At 42.8% G+C, this 24788-nt stretch overlaps 1 protein-coding gene across 1 annotated transcript in view; it reads right to left on the bottom strand.

Annotated features, from left to right (window-relative positions):
* Positions 1-294: 294 nt before the first annotated feature.
* The window catches only part of LOC308676571 (myosin-10-like), a 92787-nt gene continuing 68293 nt past the window's right edge, over positions 295-24788 (bottom strand). The window contains exons 34-43 of the mRNA XM_081342448.1: positions 20624-20836; positions 15847-16008; positions 14344-14472; positions 13698-13786; positions 12454-12577; positions 12145-12353; positions 10902-11010; positions 10038-10210; positions 7115-7138; positions 295-3768 (exon numbers count right to left, since the gene is read on the bottom strand). Coding sequence (XP_081198574.1) covers positions 3579-3768; positions 7115-7138; positions 10038-10210; positions 10902-11010; positions 12145-12353; positions 12454-12577; positions 13698-13786; positions 14344-14472; positions 15847-16008; positions 20624-20836 — 1422 coding nt within the window. The 3' untranslated portion in view covers positions 295-3578. The remainder of the gene's footprint in view (positions 3769-7114; positions 7139-10037; positions 10211-10901; positions 11011-12144; positions 12354-12453; positions 12578-13697; positions 13787-14343; positions 14473-15846; positions 16009-20623; positions 20837-24788) is intronic.

Raw genomic sequence — 24788 nt, 5'->3', positions numbered from 1 at the left:
CTCCTGTAGCAGTGTCTCTCAACCTGGGCAACTTTAAGATGATGGACTTCAACTCCCAGAATTTCCCAGCCAGCACAGAAGTGAGTTAGAAATTTTGGAAGCTAAAATTCCAGTATTGGATTGTATCCGATGGCTAAAGTAAAACAGAGGAAGAACTAGCCGATTTTTCAACAGAAATCTCCATACTGTAATTCCATCACCATGATCTTTCATAAATAAACGAAACGTGATAGCAGCCTTGCAAATAAAACTACAAGCAAAATAAAAATACATACGGAAGCCTGGTTATCCGAGATGAACTTTTAATAGAAGTCATACTTTTTCTTAGAAAGTACTTTTTTTCTTTTTTAACAAAACAAAACAAAATGGAGCAGGGTATTTGCTATGGCCCTTTACATTAGGATAAGAAAATTCCAAACGGATTCAAACAGCAAAGGAAAAAAAAGGGCGGGGGGAGACAAAAATATATTTTTTAAAAAAATGCAAACCCACTGGGCTTGAAGTAAAACAATGTTGTTGGGGAGGGGGAAACTTTTGTTAGAAACAAATAAAATAAGACAGAATTAAAACAAATTAAGACAAGAAATTACCATGCTGAAAATATATATAAATATATATATATATGGAGAGAGAAGGCAGGCCCACCTCCAGAGACAATTCCTCCTTCCAGAGAAGCACAAACCTCTGGATGAGTTCCTATGAGTCCAAGCTAAGATTTGCAAACCCTTAGTAGTGAACTCTTAAGTGCAGAATTAGGCCAGACTTGTATTTATTTTTTCCTTTGCTACCCATTTGCTGCCGCTTTATAAAAGGTGCACATCATAGGTTAAGTTCAACCTTTATACCACGTGAAATCCTTCAAACACACTAAAGTGCTATGTAAGTGCTAGAGATTGTTATTAGCTTTACAACTGGTATTTTATACACTTACCTTGGAGTAAGCTCCTCCTAATGCAGGGCATTCTGCTTCTGAATAAGCATGCATAGGATTGGATTGCAATGTCTCAAAACCTGGGGCCGACCAATAACTTTGTCAGCTGTAGTTTTGTCCCAATAAATAAAAGGGCTGTGCAATGAAGATTGGCGTGGAGTGCGCACCACTAGTAAGGAATTAAAATCAGAAGCTGCGGTGGAGCAAAGCCAGAGGCCTCTCAATGCGCTTTCCTTCCACATTTTATGGCAAGAACCGCTTCATACAACAGACACTGTTTTCCCAGAGGGAAGCAGCAGTTGCTTCCAAAAATGGATTGCATGAGACGCTAACCATGCATTTTCACCTACAATATTTTCCCCACATGCTGGCTATGTCTTGGACACAACTGAAGACGCAAAACAGCACTACGTCTTCACAGCGAGGCACTTGTTATTCCTAAAATAAGGGAATGCAAATATCGATCAGGCTTCACAGTATTGCAAACTAGGTGCATATAATTTTTTATTTTGGCAAATCAGGCCCGAATCTTGGCTCTATTATGCAGGAATACCCTGTTGGATTATAATTATGCAATGTTTAACTCCACCTTGTCTTACCGTGAAGCCTGATGTTTGAATTTGGGGATGGTGGTGGTAGAGAATTTGGACTTTTACTTTGGTAAGGAGTTGTGTAGGTAGCAAAAAATAGCTTCAGGTGTGAAAGTAAATGATTGTGATAAGCAGCATCAGCAGCAGCATATGCAGATCAGAAGAAAGAGACACAGCACTGATTCTTTTTTAAGTTACTCGTTCTTTCTCCTTTTGAGGGGGAAAGCAATTAATGCAAGGACACTTCATCCATGAGAAACATGGATTTCCACAGAGAAGAGCAGTACAGTAATGTGTGCCATTTTGATGTTGCTGCAGCTTTTACCAGAATCCGGATTCAACATTTGTTGCATACAAGTAGTCCTTGATTGATGACCAAAATTGGGACCAGAATTTCCATTGCTAAGCAAGATGGCTGTTAAGAGAGTAGCTCCTGATTTTAAGACCTTTTTTTTGCCCGGGGTTGTTAAGCAAATCACTGCAGCTAAGCGAATCATGCGGTCTTTAAGCGAATCTGGCTTCTCTCGTTGACTTTGTCGGAAGCCAGCTGGGAAGGTCACAAAAAGTGATCACCTGATTCTGGGATGCTGCAACCTTTGTAAATAGATCCCAGTGGTGGCCAAGCACCTGAACTTTGGTCATGCGACTGTGGGGAATGCTGCAAAGGTTGTAAGTGCGAGGACCGGTTGTAAGTCACTTTTTTTCAGTGCCACTGTAACTTCCAACGGTCACTAAACAAAATGGTTGTAAGTCAAGGGCTACCTATCTAAAGTCTACTCACATGCAATTAAACAAGATTAAATAAGTACAAAAAGCCTTCTCCAACCTGATTCCCCTCCCTCATTATCCTTCCCCCCACCAAAAAAAATGCACTGTCATCCCAATAAGGGGATGGCAGCCTTCCAGCTGAGGAAGGGTAGGCTAGGATATAATTTTGAGGTTATCCTGGTTATTTTGCCTACAGGGTTTGCAAATCCTAACTTTACTGTCATAGGTTTTTCGTTTCATTTCATTTTTTTTAAATCACCCATCACCACCCATAGCAGTTTTTAGCAATATTAAAGAGAAAGGGACGAGGAGGTGACAAATCAAAGTGCTCTTTGGCTGCTGGCCACGATATGCAGAGAGGATGGCATCCACGTCCCCCTTCAGAACAGAGAAGGCAAGCTGAGATGAATGGATTTCAGTTCATTTACTCCCGTTAGCCCAGACCTGGGCGGGTTCTACTAGCAGCAAATGGAGAGTCAAAATCACTCCGGCAAGCCAAGTCTGGTGGAAAGAAGCAGAGATGATCAGATCTGGACCTCCTCCAAGTGAGGGAACCTGAGAAGGCTCTGCAGCGCACCCTGTCCCCAAAGGAACAAGGAGACCCAAAGTAGGACTGAGATGAAGCAAGGAAGTTGGGGGTGGGGGGTGGGAGGGGGGAGGGGGGAGCAGAAGGCACCCCAAGCCTAGCTGCCTCTCAGTGGTGCATGGAGAGAGGTGTGGTTGGGTGGTTGGGTGGGTCTTTGTGGAAAAGCTGAAGGCATCTCAGTACCAGCAACTTTACCAAGAAGCCGCAGCACGGTGGCAGAGGGCGTGTCCTTTCCACCCTTCGTGGCGTCCGTGAGCCCCTTGGCCGCCCCCGTTTCCTCTCTGACTCTGGGCTGGGAATCTTTTGCACGTTCAGACTTAAGAGTTGGAAAAACAAGAAGAAAACGCCCGGGGGAATAAAAGGTGCAAGAGAAAACAATGGCTATTTGAGTGGGGAGCTTTCGTTTAAGAAGAGCAGAGTGAAGGTCCAGACAACACCCCCCCACACACACTTTCCCCCCATTTTCCTTCTCCTCCGCCCTGTTTTTCCACCCCTCAGGGGTGAGCTGATATTAAAGTGCAGCCGGATACAAAGAGATTGCTGGGAGATCCAAGGTTGCAAGTGGGAAGAAAGGAGGAGGAGGAGGAGGGGGTGAGTGTTTGTTTTTTTCCTTTCCTTTTCATTAGAGATGCCAGACATTGTGCAAGGGTTAGGGTCCCTATCCTATCCCACCCCATCCGACTGGAGTCTAGAGTCTTCCCATTTATTGAGTCTGGGCTGGCTCTTCGGCGGCAGGGACTGGTGACTGGCCTTGGGAGGGCACGGGAGGCTGGGAAGGCTGGTGGTTTGTAGATGGCGAGTCGCTTTCGGGGTCCTCAGTCTCCTCGTCCGAGACGCCGTCGAGACGGAAGACCTGCCGCACAGTGCGGGTGGTGAAGCTGAGAGGCGTGCGCCTGCGGACGGACAGCAGAGGAGAGAGGCCGCCGTTACATCACAGCACTGAACCTGAGCCAACATCCTGTTTATAAGCTGGACTTGCTCTTCCGTATAACCACACAGACACCCCCTCCCCAATACACACACACACACACGCGCACACACACACACACACACACACACAAACACACATCATTCCGTTAGCTAAGCCAGGACTAGAGAAGGCCAAGTAAGTGTGAATACACAATATCTGGGAGGAGGTCTCTTTTGTTTTCTTTTGCCAAGTTCAAAGGAGCTAGAAGTATTTCACATACGTACAGATTTGGGCAAACTCTCAACGCAGCTCCAGTTGTTCAGTTTAAAGCCACAGTCTGTCGGGCTGCCGATGCCAAGCAAAGCAGGGCAGACACCAAAGAGATGCAGAGCGCAGTCGCTGCCATCTGCATTCAGGGAGCGCCACGACCAAGGTCAGCCTCATTCATTTTTCTCTGAAAGTTCAGGGCAATGCAGGTTTCTATCTACAATGTAGGTCTCCATTTGGCAGCCTGTTCCACTCATGTTCTTCTCCTATCTACTGTAGTGTCTTTATGGGACCCAGGGATGCTTGGACTTCTGTTGCTAATATCTGATTTGGATAACTTTCAGCATTTCTGTAGCACTTTCTAAATGGCGTAATCTAATATTGTGGCTGCGCACTGGCTGTCTCCGTAAGCAAGACCCTTGTGTATTTCCTCAGAGGCCTGCAGAGTAGGCTCTCAAAACTAATTAAGAAGTCTCCAAAGCTTTTGCTTCTGACGGCTTTGTGTTCAATGCAGCAATACCCAGGTAAAATTTTTCATCAGTTCACAGGGTGTGTGTGTGTGCGTGTGCGTCTAATGTAATAACCAGTTTCTTTTTTTTCCTTTTTCAATGTGAATTTGTGCTATTTCATAAAAAAAGAGAAACCCAGTAATTAAGGCATCACTTTATCTTCCATAAGAGAGAGATGATTAATGCTGAGGGTGATTAATTACTAATGTTGTGCCAGGTTGAATGTTAAGCAATTAAGAGGTTTTAAGAAAGAAGCTTCTAAGAAAAGGGTCAGTAGCCCCCCCCAAATACATAAGCACACTTAAGTCAGCATTAAATCGGCTAGCACTGTTTATATTTAGGCACCCAGCCTTTCCCCACCCCCCCACCCCAAAAAACCCCCCAATCAATGTGGGGGGAAAAAAGAATTAACACTTCAGAATATCAACAGAAGAGAATATCTGTAGCTCAGGGTTGAACTGTAGGGTCCTTGGTTGTTTTCTTGAAGACATTTCATTACCACACTAAGTAACGTCATCAGTGCTAGTAGGGAGAGGAGACTGTTCTCATTTTATATACTAGTGACTTGCCGTGTCAGTGTTGGTGGGAGTGGTTTTGGTAATTACTTTATTGGGCTGCTGCTTATTGTTAGCTTGTTTGGCTGTTCCTTGACTGGGGTACCACCAAGATCTTTCCCACCAATACTCTCATGTATATAAAACCCCAAACACTGATGATGTTACCTAGCTTGGTAATGAAACGGCTGCAAGAAAACAGCCAAGCTCAGAGAGTACCAAGGACCCCACCGTACGTCAGAATATAAGAGAGGATGTGTTCTGCCTATTTTTAAAACTGGTGTATGGAGGGAAGGATAGCAACTCCACGCCTCAATATAAAACACCTTTCTCTGGCCAGTTTTTAGTGACTGACAGTATCTCAACTTAAAAGACTTAATATTGCACTTGATTTATTTGGAAATATATTAGTAAGGCTCTGGGTTTTGTTTTTTTTATACTATGCATTTTAGGATAATGCCAGTATGCAAGAAAAACGCCATTGGGAGCATATGTTATGTACATGCACTGGTATGTAAAAGGCCTCAGCGAAGGAGTTTTCAAGCAATGCCTGCAAGTTGGAATGTGTTCTTTTCACTTATGAGGAAAAGCGACACCAACTCTGTGGTGCCAAGATTATCACTGCCACTGGCAACCCCGCAGTCTCGCTCTTTCCCACGTTTTGAACCCGAACCCTCAAACTGTTCTTTCTCCTTTGGAAAAGAGTGTGAGGATATATGGCTGTTGACAGGTAGCAGCAAAGCCAAAGGAGAAAAGCCTCGTTTTCTGGGAAAGGAGGAAAACGTCCCTTGTTTGCAAAACACCTTCTGTCCACTAACACCCTCGGCTGGGTCTGAGATCCACAGAAGCTGTTCAAAGGAAAGCAGCGCTTACCACAATCACAAGGATTCTTGCCACTAGACTAGCGAGAAACCACAAAGAAGAGCCAGCGCAAGCCTATTCGGCGTTTTTGTATCCCACCCCGCTTTTGCAGGCATAGCTAGAATAGCAAGCTCTCCCTCTGCCTTTTCCTGCTACAGTTTAAGCATTCTTTGGCCTGGGATTCAAAGTTGCCAGATGCATCAAAGCAGGTGTTCCAGCTGTTTTGGCTGGAACGGACCTATTGGGCCTGGCAAAAAACAAAAACAACAAAGGGGAAAGCAATGAAACGAGCCCACAAATCGAATTGATCTGTACAGCAGGACTGGAGGAGGAAGCGACTGAATCTTAATCCTTGTTGTGCCACTGGCCAGTTCCAAATTGTCCCCAGGTTGTATTTGCATTGGAAAAACAAGGGGGAGCGTAGTTAACAGCTTGTCAGAGAAGAACCCTAGGACCTGGGTTCAAATCACCACTCGGCCATGAAGACTGACCCCTCAGCCCTCTTCCAAAGGCTGCGGAGAAGCTAAAGCAGCGTGAGACCAATACAAGAGCTATGCACGCCTTCTTCCATTCCTTGAAGAACGGGCAAGGAAGCCAATAAGCAGAAGGGTGGAAAGTTTTGGAAGTGTCACATGGCAGTCACTTGATCTTCCAGAGTTGCAGTTTAATAATGCTTGTGAACCTGAGTGCCTGTCTTGTGTGCGTGTGCATGCAAACATTACAGACTGCAACTCACAGAAAGTCCAAAATTCAATTCTTCTTGAATTAAAAAGGGATCTTCTCTCTCCCCAGGGTCTACATTCACAGCCTGAGAACACTGGATTAATGCGGTTAGACAAATAACTTGTCTTACATGAGACATTTTCCTTACACGAGGGAAAGAATTAAGCACCCCTTCCTCCAGTAATAAATTGGCAGTGTCCTGCAGTTACATTTTGTGCTAAAAAATAAGAACAGGAAGCCAGCAAATCATGGGTCTCTGCTGTCAAGTCTGCTTTAACTTTAACTGGGAACAGGGAAGCAGAGAGTTTCTGTGCTGCAAGCGCACACCCACGCATATACAATCCCACCTCAAAGCTACACAACACACACATGCAGACACGGGGAGGGTGGGGGTGGGGGCAGAGTGAGAACATACTTCCGTTGACGTCGTTCTAACTTGCTGTAGAGTCGAGAAAAGGATGAAATGGAAGAAAGGGGGAAAAAAAGGAAAGATGCAAACATGAACACGTGATCTGGAAAGAACACCACTCTGAAAGAGGAGCAGAAACATCAAAAAGGAAACAAGGGGTGTGTGTGAGATAGGCAACTGAGGTTCTTGGGCAGAAGAGTCATTGCTTTAGATAAAGAACTGACTGATTTTAAGTTGAAGATAGAGTAAGGCTACAGAATTAGCCTCTCTTTTGTGGGAAAATATTAGAATCAGCAGAGCATCAGATTTAAAAATGGTTGCAGTCAGGGGAATTATACAACAAGTAGTCGACTTGCAACTATTTGTCTAGTGCAAGGGTAGGCCACCTTGGCTCTTTTATGACTCGTGGACTTCAACTCCCAGAATTCCTGAGCCAGCATGGAAACCTCTCCATTTCTCCTCAGCGTGGTTGGCTCAGGAATTCTGGGAGTTGAAGTCCACGAGTCATAAAAGAGCCAAGGTGGCCTACCCCTTCTCTAGTGACTGTTTATAGTTATAATGGCAACAAAAGAAGCGACACGACCACTGGGGCATCCTCACGGTCATGTGATCAAAATTCAGATGCTTGGCAACTGGTTCATAATTATGACGGTTACAGTATCCTGGGGTCTCTGTATGTGATCACGTTTTTTGATCTTCTGACAAGCAAAGTCAATGGGGGGAAAACAGATTCATTTACCAACCATGTTATGAACTTTGCATGATTCACTTAACAAATGAGTCAAGAAAGGTCATACCATGGGTCAAAGCTGTCCTGCTTAGCAAGGGATATTTTGAGCCCAATTGTGGTCATAAGTTGAGGACTACCTGTATATCATACTTGGGCAAGGGATTCTTACGGTTATCCTTGACTTATGAGTGTAATGGAGCCTGCCCATCATGGTTGTAAGTCCTGATAGTCAAAAACATGACTGACCTGATTTTACGGCCTTTTTTGCAGTGAGTGTTAAGTGGATCACCGGTCACTGAATATCGCAGTCATTAAGTGTACAACGTGGTCATTAAGCAAATCAATGATTTGGTATGGGCCCAGTTTTGCTGAAAACCAGTCGTGCCGGGTTTTGGCAAAACTATTGTAAAATGTGGTCCTGTGATCCTGAGGCATGCAAACAGCCATAAATGGGTCTGTATTGTCAAATTTTCAGTCACATGACTTGGGGGGAAACAGCCTTCGTAACTTCAAATCCAGGTCATAAATAGTTCCAAGGTTGGTCCACTGCAACCTTGAACAGTTGCTAAGTGACCTGTCGTAAGCTGAGGACTACCCCTGCTTGCTTGACATCTCCAGCATTACCAGAATCGTGTTGTCAATACAGAGAGCTGAATTTGACTTAGAGAGGTCTAAATTCAAATCCAACACAGCTGAGCAAAAATCTCAGCGAATGGCCTTAATCTAGTCACTAGGGCCCATCACACAGACTTCTATGAACCCCCTGGAAAAACAGCAGCATGCCACTGATCCGTATAAAGCTCCTGTCACAAGAAAATATATTTCAGGCTCCCTAAGAATATGCATATGACTGTTGTTGTCCCTTCTATAAATAAAACAGAAAGCCTTTTAGATGGGGGGGAGGGGGGAGAGAGAGGGCAACTATAACAACTTTATGACCTATGGACTTCAGCTCCCAGAATTCCTGAGCCAGCCATGCTGGCTCAGGAATTCTGGGAGTTGAAGTCCACAGGTTGTAAAGTTGCCATAGTTGCCCACCCGTTTTAGATCTTACATTCTCAGTAGAATTCTTAGGGAAAGCTAAAATTCGATATTGGAAGAATTGACGGGAGGTAAGCTCCAACATTTCTGGAGAGAAACAGGTTAAGGAAAGCTGTTGTGAATGTTCTACACATCTCACACGGTTCACGGAATTCCTTCAGATAGACAAGACCGAGCAAAAATAGAGTAAAAAACAATTTGCTCCTGTTGTAGACACGGAAACAGAAAATAAGCAAGAACTACATCAAACTGTTCCACTATCTGGTGGCACTGCGGCTCTCAAATTGTTCTAGCTTTTTCTCCTTTTCAAAATGCCACACAGCATCTGGCTGCAGCATCTTATTTTTTACCAGATGTTCTGAGGCTACGTGGCGAACCAGTGTTTGCCTACGTGGGAAACTTCCAGATGTGAACTTACAGCTCCCAGTATTTCCTAGCCATTCTCTCTCTCGCGCGCTCCTTCTGGCATATTGTGTAGTCCGCATGTAGGTGCCCTCCAGATGGTTTGGATTTGCATAATGGTATGGGATCTTGTGATCTAAAACATCTGGCAGGACCAAATTGTCTATTCCCTACTGTAGCATATTTACAAGTAGACTAGGGATGGCAGAAATAACGAATACAGCAAAAAGAGGAAGAACAAGGACCAAAATATACAGTGTCCACGAGCATGTTGGGATAAAAAGACACATGGAGAATGATTAGCAGGATAAAACTTTCAGGATTGGTTTGGGCTAAAAACATTATAGAGAAGCATACTGTTTTTAACTCAATTACAGGTGGTCCTTGACCACTCATTCAGCAGCCATTCAAACTTAGAACAGTGCTGAATGAATGGTAGTTACAACCAGTTCAAGCATTTATGTCGCAGTGTCCCTGCAGTTATGTGATTGCCGTTTGCAACCTTCTTTGCTGGCTTCCTACAAGTAAACCAATGGGGAAGTTGGCAGGAGGTTGCAAATGGTAACCAGGTAACATCCTTGTTTAATGACCTGCAATGAGCCGTTATTGCTAAATAACGGCAACCAGAAGTTGGAATTTCCCTTCTTAAGTGGCACTGTCATGTGACACTGCGCGTTACAAGATAAATTCCAGTCCGATTTGCTGTTGTTAAGTGAGGACTGTGGTGCTGAGCCCTGACCACATGACACCGCTCACCTGAGGCGATTCCGCAGGCTGGTGACTTCGCGATTCATAGATTCTGCTGATTCAGTGACATCCTCAAGTTCACGCTGCATGCGACGACGGCTGGCGTTGGCCCGCGAGGCTTCTTCTTCCGCCTCCTCCAGCTGACGTTTCAGCTGCTTCAGCCGCAGGTGGCCTTTTTCAACCTGCCAAAAACAGCCACAGAAGCGAAGCCTTCACCTCTGCTCCTGAGATGAAGGAACGTACAGCATGATTCTCTGCGAGTTCAACAGTAAGGGGCCTCACCATTTTAGCTTCAAAAGTTATAAACATGAAAAAAAGATTCCCCCAGAAACATAAGTTATTTTAAAAGTTCTTAGCAAGACATATACATTTTTTAGTTTTCTTTATGGCGCAGCTTGGTTAGTTTATTTTAATGCTTAAAATGTGCAAAATAAAAGAAAAATATACAAGATGTCTAAAAAGTAAGGCATCAGGGGGAAAAAAGATAGGAAAACAGGCATTTGTATGGCACTTTTCAAAAGTAAGTTTACCCTTTTTGCTCTTTCATCCTTTCCAATCGCTGAACCCTGAACCCAATGTCCAGGATGAAAAAATAAGGATAGGTTAGCCCAGTGTTTTTCAAACATGTCCACTTTTAAGATGCTGGCTGTGGAATTCTGGTATTTGAAGCCCACACATCTTAAAAGTGGTCAAGTCTGAAAAATATTGGGTTAGCACAGGGGTCTTCAAACTTGGCCCTTTTATGACTTGTGGACTTCAACTCCCAGAATTTCTCAGCCAGTGTGCCCGGCTGAGGAATTCTGGGAGTTGAAGTCCACAAGTCATAAAAGGGCCAAGTTTGAAGACCACTGGGTTAGCACATGTATAACATACCTGATCTTTATACTGGTCAGCATTTCTCCTCTCTTCATCAACCTGCAGAAGCACTTCCTTGAGTTTCTTCTCTGCTCTCCTCACAAGTTTTCCTGACAGCATCCTCTCTCTAGGAAAAGAGAGAGCAATTGAAGAAGAAATAGATGAATCCACATAGAGTCAGTCATTATCTAGAGCACAGCCATAGAAATCAAGTGGATTTAAGAGAGTCACAACTAGTTTACTGTACCACTAAATTCAATGGGCTTATTTCGACAGTATGAATACAACCAATGAACTCTTCATCCTCCTGGTTCTCCCAGCTCCTACTCATAAGAATATTTCTACAGTTCCTTACTCCGCCTTATGTCCTACAAGAGGGGTGTCCAACCTTGGCAACTTTAAGAACTGTGGACTTCAACTCCCAGAATTCTTCAGCCAGCATGGTTGGCTGGGGAATTCTGGCTGGAGAATTCTGGGAGTTCACAAGTTCCAAAGTTGCCAAGGTTAGATAACACAGCCCTACAATATGGGTGGAGGATCAAACACACCACATGTGTTATTCTTTAGCATACAATGGAAACATAGAGCATGGGTGGCCTCTGGCCTCTGGACCTGTTTTGTTTTCTAAGGCCGCCTGATCATCATCATGAGACAGAAACACATGATAACGGTAGTGTAAACCCTAAAATAGGCTTAAATTGTTTAATATTTTTAAAAATTAACACTCCCTCCCACAAACTGAGGAAGAAAATAGAAAGCCACAGTCCTGGCCATTTACAAGACATGGCTCCACCTACTCTGAATTGACAGCCCATCCGTAGTAGACCTTGGATTCCACCACTAACAACAACAACGACTTTATTGTCACTTTGAATGTGCACCAATCAGCATACATCAAAATGAAATTTCGTTGCGCTCAGCTCTCAAAGGGCCACCGCCTCCGATACACACTCCTTGTTTGTGGCCAGCTCAAGTTTCAGAACGTCCATTTTCGTCTCTAGGGAGCGAACGATGGCAAACAGGACAGATGGAAACTGAGCTCCATGTGAATTAGCCCTCAAATTAGCTTGTATTCCTGCACGACAACCTCCTCGCCTCCTTTCCTTTTTCTGATCCTGTCTCTTCCACCTTTACTCAGGGTGGCACTTGGCCCTCCCAAGGTCCGAGCCCTGAGATGTCGGATCTTATTCTCATGGCTTTCTAATTAGCCGTCTTCAGAGCCCAGAATTCAATGTCGGCAATGATACTGTCATCACCTCACCTGGACTCCTGTTCCAGCTGTTCTTCTAGCTGGGCCACCTTGGACTCCAGAGTTGCAATGGCCAACTTGTACTTGGACTTCACAGACGAGTCCATCTCACCCAACTTGGCCCTCAAGTCTTTGTTCTGGCGCTCCAGCTGTTGCCGGGCGTTTTCAGTCTTCTGAGAGAAGCTGCGCTCCGCCGCTAATTCGGTGGTGATGGTTTCCACCTGCAAGGACGACAGAATGAGAGAGAAATCAGGAGGAGGTTTCGGCATTGGCTGAATTTTATCAGTCCAGATTGAACCTGCCTAGAAGCAGCCATCTTACCTGCATGCTGAGCTTACGGTAGCGGTCATTCATGAGTTCCATGTTGCTTTGCTCTTCATCCAGTTCCTCCTCCAGCTGTGCAATCCTTGCCTCCAAGTGGCGTTTTTCATCTAGAAGAGCGGACCTTAAATGGAGATAAAAACAACAGTGGTGAATTAGGGCTTCGTGCTTGGCAGAAAACTAAGAGGACATCCTCAAGAGCATTGAGGCTGTTCCTACACAATTAGTTTTGAGTCATTGCTTTGTCTGCAATCCAACGGGCACAAAAGAGACGTTGCACACCACGGTTCTGTGTCAGATAAAATGGCCATCTAATGGCTGAAACTCTCCTGGCATATTCATTTCAATGATCTCATTAAGCAAAGATCTCTATTATTGGTGTTATCCACTAATTGCCTCCTGTGCGGTATGGCAACATTATAACAAGCTTCTAATTGTGGTTCCACCAGCATATTTTCCTTGCTGAACATTTGGCTAGGCTGGCCAACACAAACTGACCCTGGTACTGACAACTGCATTTTACCATTTTTTAAAAGCAGTCACAAAAATAGATGAGAACACAACAGGATGAAAGACTGTCAGTAATAATAATTAGTAAACCTTATGGCAGTTGTAGAATTAATTACCATAGGTAGTCCTTGCTGAACAACCGTTAAAATAATGATTGTATAAATTAACAACAGCCTAGGAAAGGGTGCTTTATAGCTTGTAAAGCACTTCCGACCATCAAAAAACATCACACACACACACACACACACACAAACACACACACACACACACAAACACACACACACACACACACACACACACACACACACTGCGGTCATGCGGTCTCGATCTGGGTGCCCGGTAAGCTGTTCAGACTTACAACCAGTTACCAAGCACTCTGCAACCATGTGATCACCACTGCAATCTTCTCTGCCAGGTTTCCCAGAAAGTCAATGGGGAAGCCTGCAGGAGAAGGTGCAAAATACAGTAAAAAAGATTTTAACGTGTTCCTTGCCTGCATGCTAAAGCACACTAAAAGCCTTAGCTGCCTGCCTGTGTGCCTACTATTTAACCACTGCTTTGTTCAACAACCATGATTCCAGCCCCAATTATGGTCACAAGTTAAATACTACTTATAGAATAGAGGCTGTTAATCAATCCAGGTCAGATTAATTATAAACAATCCGTTCCATGCAAAAGGGTGAAAATGGAACTCAGAAGGTGGGAATAAGGGAGTAAGGTTCCTGTGCACTTACTTGCCACTGTTCCCATTGGCCAGCTCATCTGCCAAGTCATCACGGTCCTGTTGGGCCTGCCTCTTGGCTCGCTCTGACGCTGCCAGTTCCTACAAGTGGTGGAAAACATGTAGCAAAAGATGGAGTGAGCTCGATATGATATAGCTTCTTGGGAGAATCTTTGATCAGAGAGCCATGGTGGCGCAGTGGTTAGAATGCAGTATTGCAGGCTAATTCTGCCTACTGTCAGGAGTTCGATTTTAACTGTTTCAAGGTTGACTCAGCCTTCCATCCTTCCGAGGTTGGTAAAATGAGGACCCAGATTGTTGGGGCCAAAATTCTGACTCTGTAAACCTCTTAAAGAAGGCTGTAAAACACTATGAAGTAGTTTATAAGTCTAAGTGCTATTGCTATTGCTGTCAATTGGCATATTTCCCACTGCCTTCCAATTCAGAACCTTCTGCCAACAAAGCGGGGATTCCTATCTTACACTTACCAGGAGCTAAGAGGTCCTATTTCATTAAGGAATGTATTTTGGAGGTTCAGATTGAATTAGTACACATGTGGTGCATATCTGCTCTGGGACATTCTGGGAGTTGCAGTCCACATCTCTCTCCTAGACTCACGTTCCTATTCAACACCACACACTACAGAGCCTCCTGCTCACCTCCTGAAGCTGCAGTAGTTCTGCCTCCAGATTTTTCAGCTTCTTCTCACTCTCACGAGACTGAATAAAGATCTCCTCACGAGCTGCCCGGGCTTCCTCAACCTCTCGCCAGAGTTCCTTCATCTGGGCCTGGAATTAAGAGAAAAATGAAAGTAGCACAATGTTATCGGTTTGGGGGCTGCACCTTCAACCAAAGGCTAGGTAAACATTGATGGATACCCTGTTGAGTCTAAGCTTACCTATAACTATCTATATAAAACTAGAATAATAGTACAGTAGAGATAGTCTTCATTTAGCAACTGCCACGTTTAGCAACTGTTCACAGTTAACAACAGTAATGAAAAAGTAACTTGGTGACCAATCCTCTCATTGACGACCTTCACTGGTCTATAAAGCAAAGCTGAAGTAGGATCATAAGCACAGTTACACTTTCATTTAGCAAATGCTTTGCTTAATGACCAGTACCCTGTCTGAACTGTGATCGCTAAATGAGGACTACCTGTATGTTCTTCTCTGTCAGGCTCCAAAAACCAAGGAAGACATGCAGAGTTACTTCTAAGCGCTTTCTTTTCTTGTTCCTCACTTATAGACTGAAATTTTGCCAAAGCAAAGCAACCACTTGCATCACTAAAGATACTGAGGACTTCTCGGGAGGAGCTGCCGTCACACTTTTTCCTCCAGCCAAATTATCTAAACTTCCCAGCCTCTTGGTCCTCTCTGGAATGAGGCCCCTCCCTCCTGGGAATCCAGACAACATTCCACCACATTCCCCTTTTTACTTATTTGAAGAACTCCCCCGTGCCAATGTTTACCTGGAAGCTCTCTGGAACAAAAACACAACTTCTTATACAGTGAAAGTTAAAACTCAGTATAAAATAGCCCTTTAAAAAAAAACCTAGGACAGTGATGGCGAACCTTTTAGAGACCGAGCGCCCAAACCACAACCCCAAACCCACTTATTTACTGCAAAGTGCCAGGGGTGCATCAGCATTATGGTGCCCTCGGGGGGGAGGGGGGCAGGGAGGCGCCTCTGAGTGCCACCTCTGGTACGCAAAAACCAGGGGCGCAAAAATGGGCCGCCATGCTGCAAGGCGCTGATACAAGACGCCGCACCACGCAAGAACGGGGCAGGGCTAGTGAGTATCATGCAGGCACTAGCCCCGCCCCATTTGCAGCGCGCGCATGCTCGTGGCCCCGTGCACGCACGCCTGCAAAATGCTTCCCTTCCCTTTTCTTCCAGTCCGCCAATCAACAATGGTTGGTGACCTCTGCTCTACCACTTCTACTTGAGGTTGCTAGTCGACCGCTTCGCCTCCTTTGTGCTGGGTGGGGCTCCTGCTCTGGGCGGCGGTGGCGGCCTGATGGACCTGCTGCTGCCGGCAGTGGCGCGCGTGCCAACAGAGAGGGCTCTGAATGCTGCCTCTGGCACAGGTGCCATAGCTTTGCCACCACTGCCCTAGGATCTCTTTCTCCCTGGTTGCCTACATTGCCACCGAAAGATACCTGCAACTTGCGCAGCTGTTTCAAAGCTTCGTCCCTTCCCTTGGCAGTGGCATCCAACTGGGCCTGGGCTTCCTGAAGATCCATCTCCAACTTCTTCCGGGCAGCAAGTGCTTGGGCCCTTTGCTTTCTCTCGGCATCCAGTTCCGCCTCCAACTCCCGCACCTGCGGAGTCGAGAGGGAGAAAGCGTCAGCAGAATGCTGCCACTTTGTTCTGCAGCCAAGGTTAAGCCGTGCTGTGAGACGTCACTATCCCGCTGCAACTTGGAAATGGAATAAAAGAGATAGAGGTCTTCACAGAAGGAACAAGAAGACACTTTGACAGAGCAGCGAGATCCCTTTAGGACTGCCTTGAAAAGCAATCCTAAAAGGAACATTAAAAACTTAAGGAAGCTGTTTGCTCTTTTTCTGTCTTCTGCAGACGGGATTATCTCTCTCAGAAATTGTCCAATCGAAGGGCTGAATGGTGGGATGGAAGGACAAAGTTACTAGTCATGACTGCCCTAGGTGCGAAACAGCAACTGAAGGATAAGATTTGTTCAAACAGAACATAAACAAAAGAAGGAAGGAGTTGCACTGGAGGTTAAAAATATCCGTTCCTGCTAAGAGTGAATGAATTTGAGAATCTTGTTGGGAAAAAAATCTGCATTAAAATCTGCGGCCATGCAAATAAAAGTAATATCGTTCAATATTTCCCAACCTTGGCAAATTGAAGATGAGTGAATTTCAACTCTCAGAATTCTCAGCAATGGTATGCTGGCTGTGGAATTCTGGGAGTTGAAGTCCTTATACTTGGAAATTTGTCAAAGTCGGGAAATCCAGCTGGCATCACCACTGCTTGCTCAACCAAGGAAAAGACGTGGGTTGTAACTTGCCAAAACCCCTCAGAATTTTTTTTCCGCCTAAAGGATATTTAATTGGATGATGGCATCAAAATGCCAGATGAGATTGAGCAGCAGGTGGCTCTGCATTTAGACATAGATCTAGAGCTTGGTTTTGCTTTATTATAATTACCAAGGTCAATATAAGACATGAGATGGGCAAATGGGAAGGGTGATTAAAAAACTTCCTTCCTTCCTTCCTTCCTTCCTTCCTTCCTTCCTTCCTTCCTTCCTTCCTTCTTCCCCTCCTCTGCTCTTTCCTTCCTTCTTTTTTATATAAATATTTTGTTAATTTCAAGTTTTACAATCATAAGTACTTAATAAATAACTCGATGTCTGGGTTCCTTTATCATTCAGTGGTACATATTAATTTTCACTCAAAATATCCAGTACTACACCATCCAGTATTTCCCCGGACCTCTGTTCTTCCAATAATAATTTTTCCACACTATGCAAATATAATTCTTACTGCTATTAATACTTATACAATTAAATATAAACATCTTCATCACATGTTTCTAATGTTATACATACTGTCAATAATATCAGTTTATAATATCTTCTCTAGCCAAAACACATATCAAATGTATTTGCAATCAGAGTTCTCTTATTCAATCTGTATCGTTTTTTCTTTTTTTTCAATTTTAATTTCCTGTCAATATTTAAAATAACTTTATCAATTATCATTTTGCTCATAATTTGGGTAATTAAAAGCTTCCTGTATACCGACCCACTCAGTATTTTCATATTTCCCATCTTACAGAAAATTATGTTATCCTAGTTACAAATCACATCCTTCTAATTTATAACGGTCCTTTTATTTCTAACAATTGTCTATTCTTTTAAGCATATTCAAACATTCATTAGATCAGAGGTCCCCAACCTTTTGGGCACAAGGGACCGGTTCCGTGGAGAGAGGTTTTTCCGTGGACCGGAGGGGGCATGGTTTGGTATGCTGCCTGCATCCCGTGGATAGGGCTTTGCTTGTTTGTGCAGACCAGTTGCTGGCATACCATGGCCTGGTACCAGTCCAAGGACCGGGGGGGTTATTATTATTATTATTATTATTATTATTATTATTAATTTGATTTATATACCGCCCTTCTCCCGAAGGACTCAGGGCGGTGTACAGGGCAATAAATATATTAAAAATACAAGATACAAAAGTTAAGAAAAATTAAATATTGTGCCCGATACAATAAAATTAATTAAAATCAATAGTAAAAACCCCAAACCCATCAGACCAGGCCGGCTTGTTCAAATAAATAAGTTTTTAGATCACGGCGGAAGGAGCGAAGGTCGGGAGCCATCCGGAGCTCAACCGGTAAGCGGTTCCAAAGGTCTGGCGCGCCCACAGAGAACGCCCTCCCCCTGGGGGTCGCCAGTCAACATTCTCTGACCGGCGGCACCCTGAGGAGGCCCTCTCTGTGGAAGCGCACTGGACGAAGGGAAGTTGACGCCGGCAGCAGGTGCTCCCGTAAGTAATCCGGACCCATGCCATTTAGGGCTTTATAGGTCATCACCAGCACCTTGAATCTCACCCGGAGGGCAACTGGAAGCCAATGCAGCTCACGGAGCAGAAGTGTAACATGGGAGTATCGGGAGACCCCCAACACAACTCGCGCGGCTGCATTCTGCACCAGCTGAAGCCTCCGAGTGGTCCTCAAGGGCAGCCCCATGTAGAGAGCATTGCAGTAGTCTAAACGAAAGGTCACGAGCACATGAGTGACTGTACGCAAGGCATCCCGGTCCAGATAGGGCCGCAACTGGCGCACCAGGCGAACCTGGGCAAAGGCCCCCCTAGTCACAGCTCCTATATGATCTTCTAAGGAGAGCTGTGAATCTAGGAGGACACCCAAGTTGCGAGCCCTATCTACGGGGGGTAATAACTCACCCCCCATAGTTAGAGGTGGAATAATCCGAATTTCCCGAGATGCCGGCACGCACAGCCACTCAGTCTTGGGGACCCCTGCATTAAATGGTACTAATTTGTCAGGACCTCTATTTTCTTCAGTCTTACTCTAGCTTTCTTCCTTTGCCAAATAACTTTGCAAGTCAGTGCATATAGATCACCAAGTATTTCTTCCTCTGTTTCTGTATATATTATTTGGAATAAAAAAGACAATTTAATTAAAGTGTTTTTTGTAAAAATGCTCAATCCATTTATATTTGTTAAACAGCCTCCATTTTCTTTCTCCTTCAGTTTCTCTTTTAGTTTCTTGTTCCCCAGTTTTCAGCATTTCTCCTAACACCTCTGTCATCCATTCTATCAGTTCTTCTTCCTTGTCCTCAAATATGTTCTGAAGTCTTGAAAAGTAAAATGTCTTTCCCATTTCTGGTATTATATCTGGGTCTTCCAAATTTTTATTTATATGTACCTGTCTGTTGGTTTCTTCTTTCGAACCCTCCATCTTTATATCAGTTTCCTCTATTTCTTCTTCTGGTTTCTGAGTTGCTAGTTCATTCCTTATGGTCATTTTCTCAACGTTTCTTGCTTGTAAGTTTAAGTTGGAGAGTTGCTCGTTTATGTTATTTAAATTATTTTTTAGTCTCCTCATAATTTAAAACAATTGTCTCTTGAATTGATTTCAACATGGAAAGAATTTTTTTCTGAAGTCCATTTACATTTTCTTATTGATTATCCTTGTTTCTTCCAAAGAGAAATAGTCCAGGAGCAACTTTCTCACTGTTTCTTAATATTTCTTGATAATTCTTGAAACTAAAAGTCAGTCAATATTTGTAAACCAGGCTGGCCAATTCAGAATGGTTTATTGTCTCCATACAGATAAAAAAGCCCAAGGATTTTTTCCCCCTCTTTTCCCAGCTGCAGTCTGCAAAAGTGAAAGTTTCCAGGAACAAAAAAGAGCCTTATCTATGTCTGGGCTTCGTGCCTAATTTTCTTTAAGCATAATAAATTGTAATGCCAAGGTTCACCACTAGATGTCGATAACATCCATCTTGCAGCTTTTAAGTCCAAATTTATTCCACCAATTTCCCAAATATCTTTTCAAAAAGAAAGTCTTAAAATTTGTCGAAGCTATGTCTCTATATTAAATCCAAATTTATCTGGTAGTTTTCTCTAATTTCCCCCAAAGGAAAGTTATTCGCCGCTTCTCTCAAAATCTTTCAGAATTGATGTGGGCTAGAAATACTGTCAAATGAACTTAACTGAATTTACAGATGATTTAAAAAGCCACAAAGGGAGATCTTGATCATCTTTACATCTACTGAGAGATAAACTTTGTCAAATGCAGGAAATTCCTGGCTTATCTTGCTGGCAACTTTCTTTTTTACAAGGTAAAGGAAAGCGCAAGAAGAGCAGCCATCCTAAACTGATACTAATCAAGAGGGAAGACTTAGTAAAGTATGTCGAATGAGTAAAAACTTGGGAAGTAATCATGTAATGCTGGACTTTTTGATGCTAAGGGAACTAAAATGAGCATGGTCAAGTAATAAGTTCATTGAAAGGAATAAAAAACAGATCTGCTGCTCAGTGAAGATATCAAAATGTTAACAGGTAGTACAGGAGAAACAGTTGTAGTTTGGTTCAACCTTCCCTAGGAAATGGTAAAACCAAATAAATGGATAGGATTGTAGTTTTGAGATTGCTAGAAATATGGTCAAGGAACACTTCTTTACTTTGAATGAGCATCAAGTCAGTTTCTCCACCTGGGCAGCTATAAGATGTTTGGACTTTAACTCCCAGAATTCCCCAGCCAGCCATGCTGGCTGGGGAATTCTGGGAATTGAAGTCCACACATCTTAAAGCTGCCAAGTGGGAGAAACATTGCATGAAGCCATTCCCAATCCCTCTTGTTGATCGTAAATCACATCTAGATCAGCAAAGGCTGATCAGATTTGGGGGGGGGGCACCCACTTCCACCTCTCCTCCCTCTTACCTGCTTGCTGAGCAGTTTCTTCTTGTCGTCGTTGGCATCATCCCGGTTCTGCAGCTCCCTCTCGTGCTGTGCCTTCAAGGCCTGCATATTGACCTCCAAGCGCAGCTTCCCGTCCTCCGCAGCCTGCAGCTCATCTTCCAGTTCCTCCAGCTGAGTTCGCATCTCTTGAACTTGCTGTTCCAAGGCCCGCTTGGAGCGTTCAAGCTCATGGACCTGATCCCAAAGCAGAAGTGTCAGAAACAGAAGAATGGCATGTATTTTTTACAGAAAGAGGGGACGGGTGGGTAGGTTGCCTAAGAGAACGTTGAAATATGGTGCCATCACAATGCCACTAGCTCCAGAGGCCGATGGTCTGGAAACCACAATATTCTGGAATTACTAAATATCCAGAATTCTTTTTTTTTTATTGAAAAGTTTTATCATACATTTTATCTTTAACAATCCCCCCTAGCCCTCCCCTATCCCTCCCTCCCTACCCCTCCCCCCCTCCCCCCCGACTTCCCAGAGCTAAGTACAAGGTATAAAAAACCAAAAAAAACCAATCGTAGACATTCATATGCTAACAACCATAAACTCTGAAATCCATCTCTCTCTAGCTCATATAGGGTAATTACAAACACTATTAATATAAGATATATAAAAAAAAAGAAAAAGAGAAAAAAAGAGGAGAAAAAAAAGGAAGACTTATTCAAATGCTACATGAAACTTCTTAGTCCCATATTTGTTCTGGATATACTCAATCCATTTTCTCCACTCCATAACATAACGTTCTTGCGAGTGATCTTTCAAATAAGCCGAGATCTTTGCCATCTCTGCCAGGTCAGAAACCTTTAAAGTCCATTCTTCTACAGTCGGCAGTTCCTCCTTCTTCCAATATTGGCCTATTAAGAGTCTTGCTGCCGTAATTAAATTCAACATCAGCTTAGTGTCCACAACCGTAGCATCTGTAATTATACCCAACAAAAAAAGTTGCGGACAAAACTTTATCCTTTGCTTGAAAATCTTCTGCATGTTCCACCAAATTTTTATCCAAAAGGCCTTAACCTTTTTACAAGTCCACCATATATGAAAATATGTTGCATCTTCTTCACCACACCTCCAGCATTTAGGCTGATAGTTTGGATACATACTTGCCAGCTTTTTAGGATCTAAATGCCATCTGTAAAACATTTTATAAAAATTTTCTCTTAAATTTTGAGCTTGTGTGAATTTTACGTTCCTCACCCAGATCTTTTCCCACGTGTCCATTGTAATGACTTCTTGGATATTTTGGGCCCATTTAATCATACAATCCTTAACGAGTTCTGTTTCTGAGTCAATTTCTCTCAAGGCAAGATATATCCGTTTAATATATGCTGGACCCTGATTTCTGATTTGCTTTATCAGATTTTCATCAGTCATTGTAAAACCATTTTTCTGATCTTCTTTCCACCTGGCCCGTAGCTGAGTATATTGAAACCAAGTCTGAACAATCTTCTCATCTCGCAAGAGACTATATGGTTTCAAACACCAGACATTTCTTTCCAAGCTTAGAATCTCCTTGTACGTAGTCACATCGTGTTTGAAACCAGCATGTATATTTTCTATTGCGTGTTTTGGGATTGCCCACAATGGTATCTTACAATCTAATTTATGTCTGTACTTCTTCCAAACCCTCAACAATGCCTGTCTTAAAATATGCACTCTAAAGACATTATCTACCTTCTTATCATACAACAAATATGCATGCCAGCCAAACAACAAGTCATGGCCCTCAAGATGTAATAATCTCTCTTGTGTCAAATTGATCCAATCACTTATTCCTGCTAAAGCAGCAGCTTCATAATATAATTTAAAATTAGGCATTTTAAGACCACCTCTTTCACGAGTATCCTGTATTATCTTTAGTTTAACTCGTGGCCTTTTCCCTGCCCATACAAATTTATTGATACCGTGCTGCCATTCCTCCAAGTTAGAATCTTTCTTAAGAACCGGTATCATTTGAAATAAAAATAAGAATTTAGGCAGGACATTCATTTTCACTGCTGCGATTCGCCCCAACAAAGACAATTGCAATTTTTCCCAACTCTCCATTTCTTTTTGGATTTTCCCCCATAATTTTTCATAGTTATTTTTATATAACTTTGTATTAGAGGGCGACAAAAGCACCCCCAAATATTTAACCCTTTTAACAATCTCAAATCCAGTTAATCCTTCTAAGAGAGCCTTTTGCGAAGCTGTCATATTTTTGGCCAGAATTTTAGTTTTTTGTGTATTAACTTTAAATCCAGAAACCTTCCCATATTGTATTATTATCTCCATCAGGTCCACAACAGAGTTCTCCGGCTGGGTCACTGTAACAACCAGATCGTCTGCGAACGCTCTCAATCTATAATCCTGATCTCTAATTTGTATACCCTTAATTTTTTCCGAATTCCGTATTTTAACCAACAATATCTCCAATGTTAGTACAAATAACAAGGGCGATAACGGACACCCTTGCCTTGTGCCCTTCTCAATATTACATGCTTCTGTCAGGCTATTATTAACTATTATTCGGGCAGTTTGTTGTTGATATAATGCCCTAATTGGTTGCAAAAAATTATCCCCAAAATTCATTTTATCCAAGACTTTCATCAAAAATTGCCAATTCAATTGATCAAAAGCTTTTTCAGCATCTAAAAAAATTAGCGCCGCAGGGATCTGGTTATTCCTTTCCAAAAACTCTAACACATCAACTATATGCCTCACATTATTTTTCATTTGCCTACCACTAATAAACCCCGTTTGGTCCCCATGAATCGTCTGTTGCAGAACCCTCATCAATCTATTAGCCAACACCTTAGCAAATATCTTGTAGTCTGTATTTAAAAGCGATATCGGTCTATAATTTTTAACTTGAGTAGCATCTTGGTCTTCCTTTGGAATCAAAGAAATAAAAGCAGTTCTCCAAGACGGAGGCACCTTTCCCCCCCTCTGAATTGTCTGGAACAGTTCCTTTAACGGTTTTATCATCTCTAATTGTAAATTTTTGTAATAAGCCGCAGTCAAACCATCCGTGCCTGGCGCTTTGTCCACCTTCAATTCCTTAATTGCTATAAGAATTTCTTCTTCTGTTATCAATTGATTAATCCCCTCTTTTTGTTCTTGCGTAAGAACCGGGATGCTAGCATTCTCCAAATATACATCAATATCTTTTTCATTAATCTTCTCCTTAGCATATAATTTAGAATAAAAGTCCAGAAAGGCCTCCTTAATAAGATCCTGTTGAAACACAACCCTTCCCTTTTTTTATCTATATTATTATTTTATCTATATTATTTTATCTATATTAGAAGCCCTTTGCTTTTTCCTCAGTCTATAAGCTAACCATCTACCTGGTTTATTAGCATTGCAAAAGGTGTTGTGCCTGGCAAACCGCAAATTGGTTGCCACTTGGTCAGCCATTAATTTATCAAATTGTCCTTTTAATAGCTTAATAACCTCCTTAGTCTTCACATCCGCTGGATTCAAAATCAAAGCCTTTTCTTTTTCCTTAATTTCATTCTCCAATTCTTTCCTCCTGGCTTCCAAAATACGTCTATGTTTATTGTTCATATATATCAACACCCCTCTCATATAGGCCTTGCTAGCATCCCAAACCATGTCCATAGAAGTGTCTTTGTTCATATTAATTTCAAAAAAATCCTTCATCCGCTGTTTACATTCTTCCACATTTCTCTGATTTCTAAACAAATTCTCATTTACGCGCCACGAGCGCCTATCTCTATTCTCCTTATTAATCTCTAGCCAGACTGGGCTGTGATCAGAAATAGTTCTTGCACATATCTTCACCTTTTTAATCCTTGAAAAAAAGTCATTAGTCAGCAAAATAAAATCGATCCTGGAGAAAGATTGATGTCTGTCAGAAAAAAAAGTATAATCCTTTTCATGCAAATGTATTTCACGCCAAATATCTCGCAGTTCCAAGTCATCCTTCATTTCAAAAAAGGATTTAGGCAGTCTAGCATGACTTGGAACGTGTTTAAAAGAACCAGCCTTATCCATCTGTACATCCAAAACACCATTCCAGTCCCCCATAAAAATAAACGATTTATAATCCAACTGAGTAAGCTTTGTGTGAAGTAAACTAAAAAAATCAGCTTGTTGTTGATTAGGAGCATATAATCCAACTATAAGCGTCTTT

This window comes from Vipera berus, assembly GCF_964194415.1.
Source record: "Vipera berus genome assembly, chromosome: W".
Taxonomy (NCBI): Eukaryota; Metazoa; Chordata; class Lepidosauria; order Squamata; family Viperidae; genus Vipera; species Vipera berus.
Note: the sequence above shows the minus strand (reverse complement) of the source record. Positions and strands in the feature narration are given on the sequence as shown.